General features: G+C 35.9%; 2 protein-coding genes across 11 annotated transcripts in view; one reads left to right on the forward strand and one right to left on the reverse strand.

Annotated features, from left to right (window-relative positions):
• Window positions 1–13,709, forward strand: part of GPM6B (glycoprotein M6B) — a 112,988-nt gene extending 99,279 nt beyond the window's left edge. For 3 of the 5 annotated variants that reach the window (XM_062601068.1, XM_062601060.1, XM_062601044.1), the window contains 6 exons: window positions 1,450–1,636; window positions 4,433–4,589; window positions 7,456–7,627; window positions 9,351–9,424; window positions 9,739–9,804; window positions 12,271–13,709. In XM_062601068.1, coding sequence (XP_062457052.1) covers window positions 1,450–1,636; window positions 4,433–4,589; window positions 7,456–7,627; window positions 9,351–9,424; window positions 9,739–9,804; window positions 12,271–12,420 — 806 coding nt within the window. In that variant the 3' untranslated portion in view covers window positions 12,421–13,709. Of the gene's footprint in view, window positions 1–1,449; window positions 1,637–4,432; window positions 4,590–7,455; window positions 7,628–9,350; window positions 9,425–9,738; window positions 9,805–10,623 lie in introns of all 5 variants that reach the window. The other 2 variants (XM_062601073.1, XM_062601052.1) reach the window with 1 other exon arrangement.
• Window positions 13,710–14,442: 733 nt separating this feature from the next.
• The window catches only part of OFD1 (OFD1 centriole and centriolar satellite protein), a 37,099-nt gene continuing 30,180 nt past the window's right edge, over window positions 14,443–21,361 (reverse strand). For 4 of the 6 annotated variants that reach the window (XM_062601020.1, XM_062601005.1, XM_062600998.1 and 1 more), the window contains 5 exons: window positions 19,626–19,745; window positions 18,251–18,405; window positions 17,062–17,232; window positions 16,581–16,651; window positions 14,444–15,454 (listed from right to left, as the gene is read on the reverse strand). In XM_062601020.1, coding sequence (XP_062457004.1) covers window positions 15,409–15,454; window positions 16,581–16,651; window positions 17,062–17,232; window positions 18,251–18,405; window positions 19,626–19,745 — 563 coding nt within the window. In that variant the 3' untranslated portion in view covers window positions 14,444–15,408. Of the gene's footprint in view, window positions 15,455–16,580; window positions 16,652–17,061; window positions 17,233–18,250; window positions 18,406–19,625; window positions 19,746–21,361 lie in introns of all 6 variants that reach the window. The other 2 variants (XM_062601034.1, XM_062601013.1) reach the window with 2 other exon arrangements.

Below are 21,361 nucleotides of genomic sequence, written 5' to 3' on the forward strand. Positions count from 1 at the left end.
CATACAATTAAATCTTGTCTGCAGTTAGTGAAGTGGCATTTTATAAGTCATTTTGGTGGTGATAGCTGTTTAAACCTGCCTGGGACAATTGCTAGTGACTTTCTAAAATGAGAGTTTTACATTTCTGAAATGGGAAAGCTTTCAATTATTGTATGCATATTTTTCCCCAGTGCTTCATGGAAGTGCTGGCTCTGTAACTCATTCATTAGTGGGAAAGTGAGGATGATAAAAATAAACTTGCCTCATTTGATGGATGGAGACTTGCCTATCTTTGCTTAGAATTTCTGAGACAGGAAGTTGCGATGTGTGCACTCGCCTGCTGTCTCCATACGTTCAAATGTTTTATTCATTTAACGCCTCCTATTAGAAGAAACAGACTGTTTCTGCTGGAGTCTCCACCGGCAGTTCCATTAAGCAGTATCTTAATGGCTTATGTTTTGAACGGTAGTATGAAATGTACATTAATGGAGACAGCTTTATGCCATCACCCTGAAGTAATGAATTGGTATGGATTGCCATTACCATTATAACACAGTTAAAAGCTGTGTTTGTTTCCGATTTACATTTCCCAGTGCTGCAAGCAGATGGATTTTCAGGCAGAGCAGTCAGTAGGAATCTGATAATTCAACTGCAACTATCTTATTACAGTGTTTGTTGAGCAGCAATTTTGAGGTTTCGTTAACTCAGACTGCTTAAAAATAAATTTCATTCAAACTATGATTATGCTACCACAGACTGTATTCTGAGATCACTGTAAATCCATTATATCCTATAAAGTGGGAAATATATTGGGTGTGCAGTACAGCTTCTCACTGCTCTTATTAAAAATGTTTTCTTTGCTACTCTTTAGTCCCTGTTCAGACTTTCTGCTGCTTAAATATCTTTAGATATAATCTTAATTGATTTATACAGAAAGATACTCAGCAACCATGGAAAGGTGCAGGGTTTCGTACACCTAAATGTGTTCCTCTCTCAGTGAAAGTGCAAAGTATATATGTGTGTGTGTGTGTGTTTATATTTTCCCCCCCAAAAGGCAGGTTTAGTTGTCCTGAGTATTTGCTTCTCTGGCTCCTTGAATGGCACCAGCATACCTGGTGCTTGTAATTCTGCAATGTGGTGAGCTATCAGCAGCTGAATTGCAATAGATCACTTTAGACAAGTGATTTTCTCTTTTTCCATTTCATAGGCTGTCTCATTGATTTCCTCTTGAGCCCGTAAAGACAGCAGCACTCAGCTCACTTTCTGGCCGTTGAGTTCATGCCAACAGAACTGTAGGTCACTGCTTTAGAGGGTGATGCTTTCTTGCACCATCTATAGATTTCCACTTGGCATGTTGATCTCTAGGCCTTTTAGGCCCTGCTGCTTTTACCACATGAAGAATGAATATTCTTTTCCTCATAATTTGCTTTTTGCTTACACTGTTTCCTTTGCTGTCTCCCTGCTGCCCAGGTTGCTTTGAATGTTGCATCAAGTGCCTGGGAGGGGTTCCATATGCCTCACTGGTGGCCACCATCCTCTGCTTCTCGGGGGTAGCGTTGTTCTGCGGCTGCGGCCACGTGGCGCTCACAGGAACTGTGTCCATCCTCGAACAGCACTTCTCCACAAATGCCAGTGACCATGCTTTGCTGAGTGAAGTGTGAGTATGCCCCCCCATTTCCATTATTCATAAAAGAAAGTCATCACCTCTGTACTATAAATGAGCAGAGGTGGATTCAAAGCTCAGGCTCTGGTTCTGGGTATTAAATTGTTCATCTATTAACCAGTGCTAGGTGTCTTTCATACATGCAGAACCCATGTGTACTCCGCTTGACCTGTTCATATTCGTTACATTGATTTTATTTTACAAATTGTACTTGAGCTGAGTTTCACGATGACGAGCAACCAGGAGCAGGATATTCAGTAGTTTTGGGCTCGTTCTCTCATCCTCTGCCTACCCCGAAGCAGCAAGGGCTGCAAGTCCCATGCACGGCTGCCCCAGAGGGCTGTGCTCGCTCCTGGGGAAGGAGCGTGGTGCGTGGAGGGGAGCAGGACTGTGCCGACGGCCCCAGAGACTTTAGGAAGGTCTCCCTGTTCAGGTTGCATGCTTCTGTGAAGAGCAGGGAGTCACTGTGTCGCACATTTGTGTGTATTGCTCACACCAGCGTGTTGGCAATGGGCAAGATACAAATATCTTGCTTATGTGCCCCTAAGTCCCCATTGAATATTTGAGGCCATTATTTGAGGACTTTAGCATCACGATCTCACTCAACACAGTCATCCTTTTCAAGACAGTCCTCCTTTTATTGCTTCCCTTTTGCTACTGCCTCCCTCAGTGCTTGTGCACATCAACCTGTCAGCTTGCATGCAGTGAGCCTGAGACTGTCACGTGTGCCCCCTCCCCACCCTCCTGCAGCGCTGCCGTTAGCACCCACAGCATGGTTTTGGGGCATCTCCTCCCTCCCCAGCCACACAAACCAAGCACCGCCAGGTTTTCACCTGCTGACTGCCTCCCAGCAGTGCCCTCTACGCCCTGGCTGCAGCTGGGCACCACATCCCCAGCTCTGTTGCACAAGCCACAGGGACACTGCGGTTAGCTTTAAAATTTAGCAAGCAACAGCAGTAGTTGCTCTTCAGCAGCCGCCTATCAAAATACCTCCTGCATCAAGGTTCATTTGTTCACTTGAGCAAAAAGAAATTGTGAGAGTTGCCATAACAGAAAGCACGTTTTGAATTTTGGAGAGTTAAAGGGTTCTTGGCGAGTGAGCATCAGCATCTAGGGAAAGACATTATTTCTGCTGAAGCAGCTGTGGTTCTGACTCTATGGTAGCCTAACAAGAAAGGGAAAGGAGAAGAGGTGCTAGAAAAGGCCAAATAATTTAAGGCGAAAGAGACATAAAATAAATGAAAAATACATGAGCAGGTCATTATTTGTGGAATACATTTTTAAGCACATTTCATATTATTTGTTTCTGGAAACATGCACGTAATCCCTCCTAGACTGATGATGACAGCAAAATGAATTATTTTTTTCTCAGATAATGACTTAATTTTTTTTATGCTTTGCAGCACAGGTGCAACCTAGCCCGTTATTTTTAATTATTTTCGAAAATAAACATAACTACTGCTTTCTAAATACAATTTTAAATGAGCAATATCCTATTTTGATACAAGGAGTGTGCTTTTATGTCTGGATAACATCTGACTATATATTTAACTACTAAATGGCAGTCATCATTTTTCTTTAAGTTAAGCTAAAACATGCAGATGGTCCTTGGAGATGTATATGTAGGCAAGCAGCTAATTAAGGGAGTGTGGTAAGACCTAAATAAACATTTGAGGGGGAAAAAAAAGTGTCATTAAAAACCTGGCAGTATGGATGACTAAAATGAATGTCTTTCTCTGTTTGGTGAGGCTTTTTAAAAAAAAAAAAAAAAAAAAAAAAAAAAAAAAGTTTCTGATAACTTTGTGGTAGTAACAAAGTATGTTTTTTGGAGACTAGAAGAAATGTTGTATGGAAGATTTGGGATTCTGGTCTTCCAAAGCAGTCAAGTTTAGAGACTGAATCTTGGATTAACTAGATTAATAATATTTAGTAATGATTCTTTCCATTTATCTGTTCTAGCCAGAATAAAACTACCATATGAGAGTCATTGCAGACGGTAGATTTTTACAGAATCAAGAACCTTCTCAAGTAACATCCAAAAAAGTAGTTATGCCAGTGATCTTATTTCCCCCTGTGCCTTAAGTCCCAGAGTACCTCAAAGGGAAAGATTTCCTAAACATTTCTTTCAATTGAAAAGAAAATAAATAGTAATTACACTTTGGGGAATTCAATACTGCTATGACTTAAGGCACTGAAAGTATCTGCCCACTTGGCAATGTCTGAGATGGTAGAGCAAAATATTCTTCAGAGAAAGAAGCCTCAATAACATTTGCCAAGTTTTATCTCTATCAAATGCCTCTGAATTTACAAATTTTTGCAAACACACATTAACTGGATTTTCTGGAAAGAGCATTTGAGACTACTTTGCTGTACGGCAGTTCAGCCGGTAGTTCTGCTCTAGCCTTTGTAGTGTTCTCCCTATGTCGTACCTGTCAGACATTGTCCGAGTGAGGTGTCAGGATCAGTAACAAGGAGAGAAATATCTCCATGTATGCAGGCGCATGATATCGAGGCTTAAAGCTTGTGACTGATACCAGTGAGGTAAGAACTGCAACACAAACCAGAGATGCTCGAACAGACCTAAGACTAATGCACATCAGTACTGCCTTCCTGTAAAAGTGGGATACTGGTACCAGCAGACTCTCTTGCAGTGCACTTGCTTAAAATGGATTGAGCTTCAACTGTATTTCTAGAAAATGAGTTATCACATACCTATCATGACTAAAGAAGACTTACTTTGTTTAAATGGTACTGAAATCTAATTAGATTTTTTTTCCTTTTCCATTTTAGAATACAGCTAATGCAGTATGTAATTTATGGCATTGCATCATTTTTCTTCCTATATGGAATAATCCTTTTGGCAGAAGGTTTTTACACAACAAGTGCTGTGAAGGAGCTGCATGGAGAATTCAAAACAACAGTCTGCGGGCGCTGCATCAGTGGAATGGTGAGTAGCTGTAGAAATGGTGAGAGTGTCTTGCCTTGCTAAAACCCCTTGTGCTGTTTGACCCCCCCTGGTTTTGAACCACAGTATGTCACTGTCTACCCTGCTTAATTCTTTAAGGGTGGTCAGAGTCTTTGCACTTGAATCTTTGCATTTAAATCAAGGATTACTGCCCTGCTTTTCCAGTTGGGGCATCAAGGCATACAGATAAAATTATGAATCTTTTTCACCAACTTGAAACACTTAAAGCCTTAAAGTTACAAGCCATCTTCCCTCCAGTATACTTTTGTGTTAGTACAAAATTTTAAACAAAGTTTAAGTAAAAATAAAACTTCAGAGTCTCACCCACGTTGCCCCCTAGGGCGTCTCTGCAAGAACAGAAACGTTGCTGTGTCTCTGAGACAGAATTTCAAAGTTATTTCTAAAAATCTGAATTCAAAGCTCATAGTTACAGAGGAAGCTAAGCAATATGACAGATCGCCCACGGGAAAGTGTGGGTGAGAAGAGAAGAGGCTTTTGATGCGATTGTTGCATTTTAATATACAACTTATATCCTGTACTTAAATATGTATTTTCAGCTGGCTAAATATGAATGTTTACTTTCAAGAGGGATAACAATTTTCTACTGTGCTACTGGATACTTATTGAAATTTTCAAGAGCTAATAAAAATAAGACATGCAAGTTAAGCAAGACAAGTTAAGCAGCTATTCTACCACTCTTTTTTTCTGGAAAGTATGATCTTCACTGAGGAACAAAATTATATCTAAAGCCATCTTTTCCAAAGATCAGAAATAGAGTAGAAGCATACACATATGTGCATCTCATTAGTGCCGATAATTGCTTGTGCAGCTGAGTGGTTGCAGGCACATGATTGTGAGCCTGCTTATACAAATACCAGCATGACACATGGAAATATGCCACAAAACGTGTTTTTTTTTTTTTTTTTTTTTTTTTTTGCACATTTGCCTGTATAATGAAGGAGAGAGTTTAGAAGTTGAGTAATGGCTTGGAGCTCTAGTAAGACACACCAGTAGTTAGTGGTGACAGTCATGGCCTAAAAATGCCTGTATGCTGTTGTGTAGTGGTAGAACTGCTTAATCCACCAGGGTTAGAGCAAGGTTTATGAGGAGAAGTAATATAATACAGTAGTGGCTGCATTAGGGGAAAACAACAAGCATGTGGGTATAGTGAGTTTCTGCTTATTTATCAAGACCTTGTCTACCTTTTCCTCAATTACATTACAGATCTAGGCGTTAAAAGGCAGTCCCTTCCATATTACATGAGATTATTACAAAAGATGCAGGCTTCTGACTTTCCTGTATCATTTCTGTTGGCTGTGATGATGCAGAGTAGCCATTTCCAACAGTTACCTGTAGTGCATGTGAGAGAGGTGGTGTTTTTTCTAAGCTATCTTAGGAATTAAAGGCTTCGTGCTCTTCTTCCCATGCACACTTTTGCATATGGATGTGCAGAACCACGTTTTACATATACTAGACCTGCAGAAATTCTTTAAACTGATCCACTTGTGTTTACCAAAATCCAATGAGAGAACTTCTGGTGTATGACACTAATAAAAAGTAGGGTATTCCAGTTCAGTTGTGTATAAACGCAAGACTGGCTGCGTTGTGTATTCTTTTTGTAAGTACCTCCAACTCCCCTCCATCACACCACATACTACGTTATTTAACTATAAAATCTAACTCACCAATTGTTCAAATTTTGATATAATGTTTCCAGTGTCATTTAGCCTGGACAAAGTCCTATGACAATAGAAACGTCCACCACTGCAAAATTTGTTCAGTCCTTCAGTTCTGCTGCCAGGCTGAACAAATCCTGCCCTTCAGAACTTTTCCTGTCCTCACTATTATTTTTTGGCCTGTAAGTTTTAAACAAGATTGTATTATTATCAATGCCTATTCCAGCAGTTCTCCAAAGTAAAACTCCTAAAAGAACCTACATTTAAATAAGTAACACTGAAAAGGGAACATACAGCATATAACACTTCCCCACTTTGAAATTTAGATCCAAATCGTAGTCTCTGCTATTTCTTGGGTCTCACAAGAAAAAGGAAGCTAGGAATTAACGCCAGATCTCATGAGCTAATGTTTCACCATAAAACTTAACAAGAAGAGGGAAAAAGGAGGAGGTCCAGGGGCAGGGGTAAGTTGGAGCAGCGAGTGTCCTACGTTATAATCTTACCAAAGAAAATGCATATAATAATGTTTTTTAAACAGATAATCTAGACTGGCAAATTTCCATGGAAAAATCCATGATTCTCTAAGGTGAACTAAAACTGATTTTCTCCTAAGCCATGTGTATTAGATCAATTAAAGCTTTCAGATCTGCTATAATGAATATGGTATGTCTTCAAAAATAGGAGTTCTCAAAATTGATTGAGAACTCCTATTAAAAATTGATTTCCATAAATCAGGGAGTACAGGAGAGCTTTGTGGACATAATTCCTCTCTTGTTTTAATTTGCAAGCTGTATAGAAATGCTAGTGTGTTATAGTTAATAAAATCTTATTTAATTGATTTTTGTTGGTGTTTTATTCATTTCAGCCCACAACTAGAATTCCTAGTTAGCTGAGAATCTTGAGAAATTAATAATTTTCTCTTTCAGGAGGCCAAGTTGTTTACTTTAGCAGACTGATTAAAAGAGGAATGCCTGAATTCCACTGGCACTTCAAGTACCAGAAATAAGTACTTGTGAGCAGTGAGGACACCACTTTTATTTGTGCACGGATATGAACTTTTTTATTACTTAATCTGAATGTACTTTTAGAGATTATTTTGATGCATTTTTAAGGTAGATTCAAGTATTCCTTCCAGGGGAAAAATGTGAAGTGCGTATGTTTTCTCTGCTCAGTTTGTTTTCCTCACCTACGTGCTGGGAGTGGCCTGGCTCGGGGTCTTTGGCTTCTCCGCTGTGCCTGTCTTTATGTTCTATAACATATGGTCAACTTGCGAAGTCATCAAATCGCTTCAGACGAATATGACAGTTCCCGGGGACCAGATCTGCGTGGATATCAGGCAATATGGTACTTATTTCAATCCTGATTAAATGCTTTATCCTTTCTCCTTGGTCTAGCTTCAGTAGTTTTGTTTCACCCTTATCAGATGAACCAAATGCAACAGCATCTAGTATCTCTGAATGTGCTATTACTTTTCTAATTAATTCAGATTACATTGATCTTCTTTCAGATGCAATCAATTTGAGCTGGCAAGTCATTTATCTAAAATGATTTTGTAGCTGTTTCTAGTACTACAATATTAGGCTTAAAAATAGATCAGCCTCAAAATATACTGCTTAGAAACAGAGCTAAGAAACAGATAACCAGATTCTGTTCTTTGAACCCACTTTTACATATCGTTTATTTTCAAAAAGCTATTTTAAAATTAAATTTGAAGTTAACATAACTTTGCTCTAACCAATCACTTTTGGTTAAAAATCCCAAAACATGCAATCAAGAGTCTGCCTCAAATATTAAGGAATTAGTACTGCTTTCTAATTAGATGTAGAAATATAAAGGGAGAGGAAGTAGCAGAGGAGGGCAAAAATAACATAAAATATGGTTACGCTTTTCAAAAAGTTCAGTCCTTAAGGTGATTTTTTCCTGAAGTTAATCCTTTCAGCTGCCCTTGTGCAGTAAAGCTTGTGCCTTAATTACTTTTGGCTTAATTTTAGCTAACATTTTCTAAGAATGTTCAGTTCTTTGGACTGATCCATTGAAAAGTGAGAAATTGATGCAGAGCTGAAAAAGGAAGAAAGTTTGGTTTATGCTTTTCTATCCAGAATTTATGTCCAGTACAAAAGACTAAGGTACATTTACTTAAAAAAAAAAAACAAACAAACAAAAAAAAAAAACAAATTGGTTAAACAACAGTTGCACTCTAGTTTAGCAACTGACAGCAAGAGGCTGGGAAGCACGTATCCTTCAGCAGCAAAGCCTGGAAGAGTAGTAGGAATATCCATTCCTACTTCCTTCTACCTCTGATGTTCTCAGCTCTACTAGTGCAACTTTTAATGGACTGGTGCTTTCAGGGAGTGACAGGACTAGCCTGTTCGGAAGCTGCTCTCTCATGTCACTCAACTACCGTTGAGGTGGTGGTACTGATAACTTAGTGGCTTCAAGTGTATTTTGAACATGCAGAGAAACTAACTAAAGTAAATCCTAAAAAAATCCTTTTGAAAGCCGGAGCTGAAATGACCTATTTCTTACAGAGCTGCTCATTCCAACCAATTGAATCTGAACTGCAAGTTATGTTGAGGAGATGGTGGTGTTTTTTCTGTTTCTACTGGAACTAAAACCGAAAAAATCCTTTTGTAATTATTCCCTCTGGCTGCATATTCACACTCCCCTACAGTATTTGCTTGGTCAAGTAGAACTTAATCTAGTAAAGAATTGATATTAAGTGCTATCCTGAAAGGCGCCAAGTATCTCTGAGATGCAGATTATCCCTTTCAATTATGAGTGGGGGAGTAGTCAGTGTGTGACTGGACCTGAAGCACAAAAAAACCAACCATTTGGCTGCCATATGGGAAAACCACCTCTGAGAACATTTCTTGGCAGCAAGCCTTGGTATAAGGAGAAGACACAATGTGAGTGAGTTGTTTTAATTCTACTTGCCAACTCAAAGCTGTACTGGTCAATGTGTGGATGCACAAAATGGGAACACAACTAGCAAGTGGGTGGGAAAGAGTAGAAAGGAACAGTGTGTTGCTTGTTAGAATTAGTGATTTCTTTTGCTCTGATATTTCAGGTATCATCCCCTGGAATGCTGTACCGGGCAGGGCTTGTGGTCCAATTTTAGAGAATATCTGCAACACGAATGAGGTACAGAAAAATAACCTATATGCAACTTTTGCCTCCAAGTTACATAGGCACAGAGTGATAAAAACTCAAAAGTTTTGGAGAAAACTTAGCAGTCTCTTCAAGTTAATAGTATAAAGAGATTGATTTAAGTAGAATACTGAAATTACTCTCTCATGCAAAAAAAAATGAAAATCATTTCTAAAAATTTTTGGTTTTTAAAGCTTTGAACCTCTTATAATGAAGCCAGTTTTATTATTCTTATTCTCTAAAATGGCTGGAATGTATTTTTCACCATCCCCAAATACTTTAACATTTTTAACTTGTTTTTTCCCTAGTTCTACATGTCTTATCACCTGTTCATTGTGGCCTGTGCTGGAGCTGGTGCCACTGTCATAGCATTGGTGGGTAGCATTTTTGTTGTTTTTGTGTAACACGTTCCTTTCAGGTTTAATGTATTTTAAAATTAAGTTTTGTGTATCTTAAAAAATAGTGATACTACAGATTAAGGAAGGCAAGCTAAGTATAACTTTGCTACTCTGGCACTGGCTGCAGTTTTCTTACCTTAGGACCTACAACAGGGTCTAACCTTAAAAAAAAAAAAAAATCCTTTAAAACTTGGTAAGTTCCTCCAAACTTTTGACTTGTCTGACTCCCCCTTTTGTAGCAATTCCTAGTTTTGGTCATTACAAATCAGAAAGTCTCAAATTTTTGCTTTAAGAAATTGTATTAACTCACCTCTTCCATCCTTAGGAAAAAAAAACTTTGCATCCCCTTTGAATATCCTACCTCTACAATTTTTATATCCAAACTATCTCTTTTCATTTTTGTAGTTTCTAATTGATCAGCAGCTTGTGACTGTTTGTTCTTTTTGTCTGGACCCAGGCAAATTGAGTAGTCCAGCTCTGCAGTGCCAGTTAAAGATAGCAGTTGGACTGTAACAAGAGGATTTGCTTCACATGTCTAACACTTCCTGTAGCTACCAGCTTCTAACTTCTTGTCAGCCAAGTCCAAGTGTAATATTCACTATTCTTTGACGAAACAGCCTTAGGTCTGCTTGTAGATTATACTCTAAAGAGAGACGGCAAATTATTTATCTTGCATCTTTGTCCTCGAAGAAGCTCGGAATAACAGCTGTTGTAATTATCAAAAAATTGCCCAAATGGGCTTGAGCCGTCACCTTTTTGTATCTTACTATCCTGTATTTTGTTCTCTTCCACCAGCTGATCTACATGATGGCTACTACATATAACTATGCGGTTTTGAAGTTTAAGAGTCGGGAAGATTGCTGCACTAAATTCTAAATTGTATAAGCCCAGTAAAGAGCTGCATTGCGTAGCTTGAAATACCACTGACACCCTAGGCTAAAAGTCTAGTTTTTTGAATTTTGTTACAGTAATTGTAAATAGCTTCAGTAAGCACCATTTAGCTTATCAGATTAATAAAATGACTTCTTGTATATGAACTATAATGTGGATGAGATCTGGCTATTGGTTCATGTTGAGAGGATTCAGTTACTGTAGGGGTGTTACAGATCATCCTTTTGAAGACTGGGATATTTTCATTTAAGATCTCCACTTACTTTCTAACAGTCATCTCTAAAACAAATACTTGAACAGTTCAGGGTCAGAGTTACTAGTTTGTTCATCATCATCCTGAACACCAACTACAAAAAACTGGGAGCTTACAATTTATACGGTATGAGAAGAGTAATAAAGTAGTGTTAGCATCTTTATCTTTTGGCAAAGCCCAGGTATTGTAAATTAGTTGGCCTGCATTTCTGGTGTACTGATGATAAAACTGACTTTTTGTAATTAATTTTCAAGTGGTTGCCAAACCATGCTCTCTCTGGAATAAAATATATCCTTGTACTAGGTCTGCGTAAAACAATCACATTTTCTTTTGGAACCCAAACTAATAGGAAATTGTCTTCAGATAACTTCAGTTTTTGTATGGCTTGCACTTTAGTAACTGATTTCTCAGTAGCCAGATCTCAAAAATGTAAGTATGATTACAGAGGAAGCAAAACCATGCATACATCATAGTGCTGTTTTTACACTGTTGAAAAAGGAGCGGTGAATCAGTGTTTTCAGATGTAGATTTCTTTTGCATGAAGTATGCTGAAAAGAAGTTGGAAAGAGATGTATTCACTTCAAAAACTAAAAAAAAAAATAAAAATAAAAATAAAACACCCATACAACAAAAACACCCAACCAATTTCTATACTTGGTATAAAACTTAAGAAGTTAGACAATGGGCATTTAAAATGTAGTTATAAAAATACGTTATTAGGACTTCTTAACCCAGAGATTGCATGCTTTTGCTTAGTTTTGGACTCACATTTTGTTGTTTAATTTTTCAGTATGTTAATGTAGCTTTGTTCATATAAATAAAACTGTTTACAATTTTAGTCTTTTTCGGAGGTGGGTAGGGGGGGCGTAGAACTCTCATCTGCTTGTTGGGGGGAAAAAAGAATTACCAGAATCTGTGCTTGTAAATACAGAAAACACCACAACCTTAGAAAGCAGTTCTTCTGAGCACCTTTTTGTTTACAGATTTAAATTGCCATATATGAAACTTTTTTCCAGCTTTTCCCTGTTCTGCATTTTAATTGATCAGTAAAACTCTAGCTCATTTTATTACTTGTACTAACTTTCTCTAAATTTTAAATAACCGATTTAAATATTAGCATGCAAAATTCTAGAGATCATTGAAAATAGCCTCTGGTGCTTGTTTTAACAACAGAATGCTTATTAACGTAGAATAACTTTTTTGTTTACTATTGTAAAGAGCGTCTATTAATCTAACTAGCAGCTTTGCTTTGCCTCTTGACATGCTCACTAGCCATCATGCTCACCCTTCTCTTCCAGATCCACTTCCTCATGATACTGTCCTCTAACTGGGCCTACTTAAAGGATGCAAGCAAAATGCAGGCCTACCAAGATATCAAAACAAAAGAAGAGCAGGAGCTTCAGGACATCCAGTCTCGGTCAAAAGAGCAACTCAATTCTTACACATAAATGTTTGCCACAGTAGTTCAACAGAAGGATTCTGTAGCTCTGACAAATCAACAAATAGCTGCTCTGCAGTACAGATATGTGTCTACCAAACAAAATAATACAGAAGTGTAAAAGCTTCAAATTCAAGCTCCTGGAAGCATGTTCATAGGGAACTCTTCCCATGGGTAATCTTCCATCCTTTAATACAGAGAATGGAGGTTTTATTCCAGACATTTTAAAAGGCAACACTTCACAACAAGTGACCAAATTATTCTTCTTTAAGACTTTTGGTATTTAATATTTGACACATACTACAGCATGAATTCCTGCACAAGACTTTGGCAGGTGCTCCAAACCAGCAAGTAGTAGATCTTTGTACAGACTCTGTACAAAGGCACATGTACAATGTGTGATTTATTATCTCAATTTATATACCAAATGAAACTGTGGCTAGCTAAAACTTAATTACTTGTGCTTATTTGACAGCACAGTTGCAGTATTTCATTAGACAAGTAAGTTACAACAGGGCAGTCTTTAGACACTCTTTAAATGAGCCACAGGAATAGCAATCTACTTTTGTGCCACACTTTTATATAAAGAAGCAGTCACAGTACTGTGCTTACATGAGCATTGAATAGATGTCCCAAGTTTTATTTTTTTTTTATTAACTATTTAATGGAATGTAGATCCTTGGATCTGGATAATGATCCCCTTCTTTGAAAATAAATGTCAGCTTTGCCTTAATATTTATTTTCTATAAATGTCTTAGCATTTATAAAGCAGCAGGAGACCATTATCCTACATTTTAAGTGAAAAGTGTTACCTTATTAAAATGACACCAATTTAACTACTCCAAATGAGCGGAGAAGTAATTTTGCAGTTTTACACAAACAATAAAAAGAATTACAGCCATAAAGCAGAACACAGGATGTCCACCTTTTTCTCTATCTTGGTGCTTAGCAAATTTATAGTCAGTGCTTATGTGTTTTCCTTTTTACAACTTAACTAGCACATTAAGAAAATGTGGTGTTTGGAAGAAAAATGGTGCCATTTTAAAGTCATTTCCCATAGAAGTCTGCCTTCTAATTAATGTTTTTTTTCAGAAGCATTCAGTGATATCTTGAGTATTAGTGATGGTATATTTGGTGTTTGTTCTATATGATATATCTATAAATGTTGGGGGAAAAGTAAAATACATCAGTCATTTGAAAAATTAAATATTCAAGTCATACCCATGTTAAGCTGACGTGTGGTTTGATAGTTTTGACTGTTTGCTGAATATAAATAAAAGGAAGCACAAGTTTCTTCAAGTCAGTATTAAATGAAATGATTTTTGGGGGGGAGGGTTATTCAAATATGATTTTTTTGGTAAAATACTGAAGTCTAATTTGACAGTTTAAAAAAAGGGGCAAAGTTTATCAATGTAGAGCAAATACGACAAAATAGCCTAGTGTATGTTCTTACCTGTTGCATGAAGGAGACATTTCTACAGCAATGCAGGTGATGTTCTAGCCCAGTGTTTGCATAAGGGTAATAATGGAGGCAGTGTCTTAAAGCCTAATTCTTTTCTAATTCAGTGTAGCTATTACTGGGAGTTTTTTGAAGTTTTGTTTAAGTAGTCTAATATTTTTATGTAAAGAGCATTAAATTTTGCTATGTATAAATTTTTGTAACCTAACAGTGAACCAATATTTTCTATCAGTGCCAAGGGCTTCCTGTAGTTACATCCAAGTGTTACAATAAATATTTGTAGATAATAGACCTAACACTTGTGTATGCTTATTTGAAAACAGACTTACAGCTATTCTATACTGGTGCATCTCTTGCTCTACATCTCTCTTAAGACGTTAAAACATATTTTGTTCAGTATTATCCATTTGATAACGAACTGGGAAAGGATGCCCTGTAGGTATATGCTAAAGGTTTTTCTAGCATTAAATTTTGATGATTGCTCCAGGCCAGCATAATGCAACAAGCACTATTCATCCCATTCGTGACATCAAACAGAATGTTGTAAATTCCAACTTTGCTACAACACCAAATTAAGCAGCATGTAAAACTGGACTAGCCACCAAATCACTCTTCATCTTAATTTTTTTTTTTTAAAAAACAAGCTTTATTTCTGTCACACTTCTGGTACACAGCATTTCAACATCCAATAAATTCAAGTAAGAACTTGAGTTTTTGCCCCTAACTTCTGTCAAACTTGGCTTCATGTTCTTATACTTAGGTCAGGGTGAGCAGCCACAAATGAGTGTGAGTTGTACTATATGCTGCCAATCAAAACTACTTCACTGATTAGAAATATTGTATTTTATATTGTAAATAAAGTTTAATGATATTGCCTATAATCTACCTACAAAATATAAAGCTTAAATAAAGATGAGTGAAATAGCAATTCTATTTGAATCTCTCCGCTCTGAAGTGGTTAATACCAAAAAAAGCGATGCTTGAAATAAGGCTCTTTTTAAAAGTGTCTGTTTCCCTTAAAATAGCAGTAAAGGGAGCAATTTAATTTGGTTGTGTCACACTCTGCTCTTAAAACTGCATCAGCCAAGGTTCTCCAAAGAGTACCTTTAAAAACGAGCAATATTTGATTTTTTTTTTTTTTGTTACACTTACTTACTTTTACTTACGCTGTCTCTTTGACCTACTATTTGTAACATCATGTAATGAGGAAGGGAAACAACACTTCAAAAGCTGTCAAAGTAAAGAGACTCAATGTCAAACCAATCTACCTGAACATATCCATCTGCTTCTTTACACTGCTTTGTCCTGTCACTACATTCAAAGGACAGGCCTCCTTATGAATTAGTAACACATCTAGACTCACTGTTTGAATTCAATGATGACTGACATCATGATGAGATGGCTCCGTGTCAGCTTTGTATGTTTACAGTTATACAGCATACAATCCTTGTACAGGCTGTAACATTTCATACAGCTTCACTTACAGCCAAAAAGCTGTTAAAAATTAATTTTTTACTGTAATAACCTAGAAGTAGCTGTTCACCAGAAGTTTTCATCAGCCTCTCCGTAAGAAATGCCTGCAGCACTGTATTTGGAAACAGGAAGAAAAAAAAAATATTGAGTGGTATTGCTCCAAAGCACTATATCTTAAATATACATACTTGTTTAAAAGAGAAAGTTGAATTTCCATGCACTTTAAGGGACTTCATATAGTCACAAGTGCTATTTGATGTCCACATAGGATTACTTTTCAGTAAACTGAAGTAAAAATCCTCCTTAAAAGTAAGGATTTAGTCCTTCATAAACAGCAAGCCCTCACATCTACCAAAAAGCAATACCATCTACTACTTCCACAGTACTCATCCAGTACTTCTGTTTTGTAGGAAATCTTTTCTCAGTCCAACTTTCACAGAGACATGCTTCTTATACTAGGATTAACTTAATTTTCAGTGAAAAAGAACGCTACGAAGATATAATTCAGATGCCTCAGTGTAGGGTCTGGTATATAAAATAGCCCTTCAAATGGGCAAATAATACCAAAACTTTATTACTTCTGGTTTGAGTATATTATTTTTTCTTTCTTCAATATTTTGCTTATATCTATTTTCAATTCTAAATCTTCAATAAAACCTAAAAGATTTGACAAAGATTTTTTTTTTTTTTTTTTTTTTTTTTTTGCTATCAAGGAACTGAAAACTATATATCCTTATTTCTTGGTTTCTAGAGATAATCATAGCCAATACCCTAACTACGTTAGCTTAGTGCAGGTTGCTTAAATCTCTCTGAAAAAGTGTGTAAACTAGTTTGTTGAAGTCTGTGATGCTACTAATAAATCAATGCTAGAGTCAATGCTAATAACAGACTATAAGCAACCTGCAGCACTAACAAACTTTGGTCATTGCTAAGGAAGAATCCCTTATACTTCAGTTCACTGAAAGAACTGAGATAGATACTGCTCAGTTGCAGAAAGAAAGTTTTTATTACTACATCTGTTGAAACAAATCATTGAATGAAATTCCTAGATCCTAATTCCATACAGTGCATTAGTTCTACCTGTACAAGAATTGGGAGGGTCCTCAATTTTTCAACATACTTGCTTTTGATTACAGGTTTGTTTATTTTGCTTTATAAAAGACAGGTATCTCTGAACCATCAAACTGTAACTATTAATAAAGGAGTAACAAAAGTTATTAATCATTCACCAGTCTTACCTGTCATCTTTCTCACTAGAAAGAAGTCCTTCTATAAGTGATAATTCTTCCATTTCTTCCTTTTTTGAATCCTAGTAGCAAAGAGGAAAATACACTTTCTGTAATTAGTTCTTAAGTCTAGCTTTATCAGTGACTCCAATAATTGCATCTGTATCTTAAGACAGCTTATTGAAACATCTTATTAAATGCAGGCTACTAAAATTGCAGGCATTTAAATTTAATGTAGCATCTTAGTAGCTAACAAAACACAGCATAGTTGCACAAAACTTTATAAAAAATAAAGTTTTCCATTTTTTCCTTTTGAATCAACAGATTTCTACAGCACAAATCCAACCACTCATCTCAGGAGGTTATTTTAATCTTCTGAATGAAGAAAAATGAAAAAAAGAAATGAAGAGAATATTGTTTGCAATCTAAATATACTTAGTAAAAAAGCAATTTAAGTAACATATTTTTGGGGGCCCAGTTTTGAAATAATCACCTTGTTGGCCAGTTCCTGCTCTCTGCTCTGCTGAATTATTTTCATGTATTTTTCTAATGGATTTGGAGACGAATCCTTTATGTTATCTTCAGCACCAGAATTACTGTTTTCACATTTTTCTCTTTCCTTTTCTTTTTTTTCTTCATCTATTTTCATCGGGTCTTGGATACACTTCAGGACACAAAATCAAAATTAAATATTGATCAGCTCAAGAAAAGTATTTACATGTTGTACTACATACAGGATTTCATATTAAACTCCATAAAATATGCCAAAATATGCTAAACAGCACTAAGCTTGTTACATTTAGTTAAAGATGAACTAAGTTATTGCTTTAAACTCCAGTGTCATTCAAGAAATCACACTCTAACCTGTCTGAATGACTAAAATGCTGTGAGTACTTAGGTCCTGGCTTCTCCATATGGCTAAAGATCTGGGCTGAGGCAAACATTTACATATGAATTGAAAAAGGATGAGCTGAGGTAGGTGTGCAAGTTCCTTGAAGGGCTCAATTTGCTAGCAGGCGAATGCGACATGAGCATACCTGCTAAGCAGCACTAAGCTGAATCAAATTAAGCAAGGTTTAAGGTTGGGGACAAGAATAGGAAAGGGGAGGGAGCAATAACCAACTTTTTTACGGGATCCAGAAGTTCAGAACACTATTTCAACATGTGCTACATCAGCTCAAGGGGATTTAAACAAGTAGACAACTACAAAGCCTTCTTGCAACTCCTACTTCCAAAAAAAGTACCCTAAATATCCTGATACAGATTAATCAATTGGTGGACATACACATCTGGTGGTGCTACACCAGCAACAGTCCAGACCAGAAAGACTGCAAATTTATAGCTTGTTTTAATAGTCTGGAGATAGCTGAGTTCTAAGTTCTGGTCATAAAACTATATAGTTTCTAGTTACATGAAATAAGGAGTTTTTGATTTTGATACTTTTTTCTTTCATGCTTCGTATAATCAAAGTATCTGCTTCCAGTGAAAAAGTTACTTGATACAGAAGAGATTTTAGCAAAACTCTTTGGTTAATTGCACACATACATAAAAGAATTTAGCCTGTATTACTTTCATCTAAAAAAGAGTAAAATCTGTTTTTAATCAAGTAACAAACATACCAATCATAAAATATATGGCACTACAAAGCCACATTACTGTCAGAAATTAAAATACTAAATCACCATGTCCTTCTTAAGATTTTCCAGTTCTTTTTGCTCTCTTTCCAAAGCTTCCTGCTCTTCTCTCTGTCTTCTTTCTTCTTTACCTCTTGTTTCTTCTTCCAACTTTTTCTCATCTTCGCTCTTCTGTTGGTCAGTCTGTCTTTGATCCAACACTGCTGTGAAAAATTATTTCAACATCCATGATTTGATTTACATTGTTCAGTAATCTACTACAGTAGCAAACACTGAAATCCACTGTAATAAGCATCTTGATAACAAGCCAGTTTGTAATTAAGATTGGACAAAATCAAAATAAAGGACATACAATAGTAAATGAAAAACAACTAGATATGTTTCACATGTGTATACGCCCTTCCCCTCCACACACATAATTATCTTAATGTATCTGGCAACATTTCTTTCCACCTCTACATATTTCTACCTTGATATATGCATCTGTAAGAGCTAAACAGCAGAGCTAAATAGAGGTCAGAGAGTGGAAAAATCTCATTACATTCCTCATTCCTATCACGGACTTTCTCTTTAAATTTGAAAATTCCTATGTGCATGCACGTAAGTCTCCACTGAAATAAGTGTACATTTAGGTGCTAAAGAAGATGTCATTTTCAGCTTACATATATCTCTGTTATCTTAAAATTCACACTGCTCTTTTCATCTGCGGAATGTCATTGGATATTGTTTTTTTTTATTTATAAAGCAAAAATACTTTAAAAACCTTTGAAAATTATTTAAGGACACTCTTGCTAATTTGATCAGTAGATTTAAAAAGCTATGCAAGTAGAACAGTATTCAGATGGTAATTAGATGGTCAAAGAAAATAATGGGAATTATTAAAAGCTATAAAGCTCTACTATACATGAAAGTAATCATAATGCTATCAAAAACAACCAGAAAAGTTACATAAATAGCATTGAAATCTTCCTCATCTACCCAGAGAATTAAATCAGCAACTGATAATACACTTTGTGAACTATGCATCAAGAAAATCAAAAAAAAATCAGATGAGGCATGGAAAATACTTTTAAAAGAAGTTTTAATGTCTTACTTCTATAAGAAATAATATTTAGTAATCCTCCTAAACAAAGAAAAAGAAATCAAAATCTCTCTCTATAAGCTGGGATGGTGGGCTTAAAATGATTAAATTAAAAACAAATTCAACCAAAACAAAGATGAAAAAATCGTCCTTACACAATAAAGCAGAAGAAAGCATTCCTTCCTCTTTATTATATAATCACCACTTTTGGAAAAAGTTTTTTTTCTTAAATCACTTCAGCATAATTATCTACAGAATGTTAAATATTGGGGAATAGGAGGAGTGTCACACATTTGCCATCTAAAAAGGGTATTCACTTCTGTTTCTAAGCTGAGAACTCACTCAAGTCCTGCTGTGAAGAGGCTGTTGCTGGCATAGCGGTAGTGACATGGTTTCCATTGACAGTGTCCTCAAATGGATGCAAGACATCACTTTCACACTGCTCTGGAATGTCCCCCTGATCTGGAGAAGATATTTGAACAATAGCTTCATTATTTTGTAATTACAATAGTGGGACAAAGAAAAGGACACAAAGTGTGGGAATGGCTGCATTAGAACACAAATATAAGCACTAATTGAGCATTTTCCCTCCAACTTGACCATTCTCCTGAGAATTAAGAATTATCATAAACTGTACTTGCTTTTTCAATTACAGAATTGTTGGTTTTGAAAATAGCTATTGGAACACATGTGTAACAAATGCAAAACAGATTCATGGACAGATATACAATAGAACACCAGAATGTTTTCATTTCTTTACATAATTAAGATACATATTACACAAAAATAACATGTCCAAGTTTAGCTCATTCTTTCCATGCATATGAAACATCTTTTAACTATCTGATCACATACTATTTCTTTATTAGGATCCCTGACTTCTTCAATGCACAGGATAGATACTTCTAACTTAGATATTCTACATAGTATGTTCTTCTCCTTGTGCCATGAAGCTCCAAACTTACTTACAAAAATATTATTGTATTTCCTTTGTGATCCTAGTCACTACTGTACTCAACTGCTTCTTAACTATTTACTTCCAACCCATATGTAAACCAATACTATCCCAATTTTATGGGAGAAAGCAAGTAAAGAGAAAAAAGTCAAATGCATCCACTAGCTCTAGATACCCAACCTCAACTATACAGGACCATTCTCCCAGGAATTTAGTGTAATGTAGCACAGATATCTTATGTTTCTCCTTAAGTTCTGGTAAAAATGTAAAGAAAAATCAATTTCTCATTCTTTAAATATTATCATGGTTTCAAAAATTTTTCTTTTCCATGTTGTAATAAAATTAAAATATTTTGCACAAAGAAAAACAAGACACCCAAACTAATTAGCCTCACTCTCAAAAAAGTCTGAATCACTTCAATTTTTTTAAAGGCTTTTTAAAGCATCATAGAAAATTTGAGCCAAATTGTCAGTGTATCAAAGCTATGAAAAGGCTTCTAGTTTCTTTCAATAGCAACAGGAGGTCCTACCAGCTTTGCCTAGGAAAGCAAATTCTACACATGTTCTATGCTAGAGCAAAACAATGGATTATCACACTCAAAAAAAAAAAAAAAAAAAAAAACCTCAAAAAACACTACCACCTTTTTTGCTCTCTCTTTAACATTAGGTTTAAATTATAAGATTATCAACATGAAAATTATTTCCATATGAAGCATCAGTATGTACTCAGGGCAGATGTAATGCTTAGCAGAGCAGAAGCTCATGGATACTTTTACCCCCCTTTCAAGACAGATCTGTACAACTGGTAAGGAATAACTCATTATCAAAACCATTTAAAAATATTTTAAAGATGAGAATTAATAATAAGAAAGGCTTTAAACAAGATCTAAAATATCTATTGTACTGATTCTTGTTTAAATAGTCAAAGAATTTCTATCACAAACATATTCCTGCTAAATATTGTATCCAACTCTTAAAAATGAATTAACCACTCAAACAAAATAATACAGCAAGAATTATCTTTATATTGCCCATTCTGCAAAGAAAATAAGCAGAAACTTGTTTTTTTGTATACTTTCCTTCTTTTATATAAGCATGGTAAGAGACCCAATTTATTCACCTAA

This window comes from Rhea pennata, chromosome 1 (genome assembly GCF_028389875.1).
Source record: "Rhea pennata isolate bPtePen1 chromosome 1, bPtePen1.pri, whole genome shotgun sequence".
In the NCBI taxonomy this organism is placed as follows: Eukaryota; Metazoa; Chordata; class Aves; order Rheiformes; family Rheidae; genus Rhea; species Rhea pennata.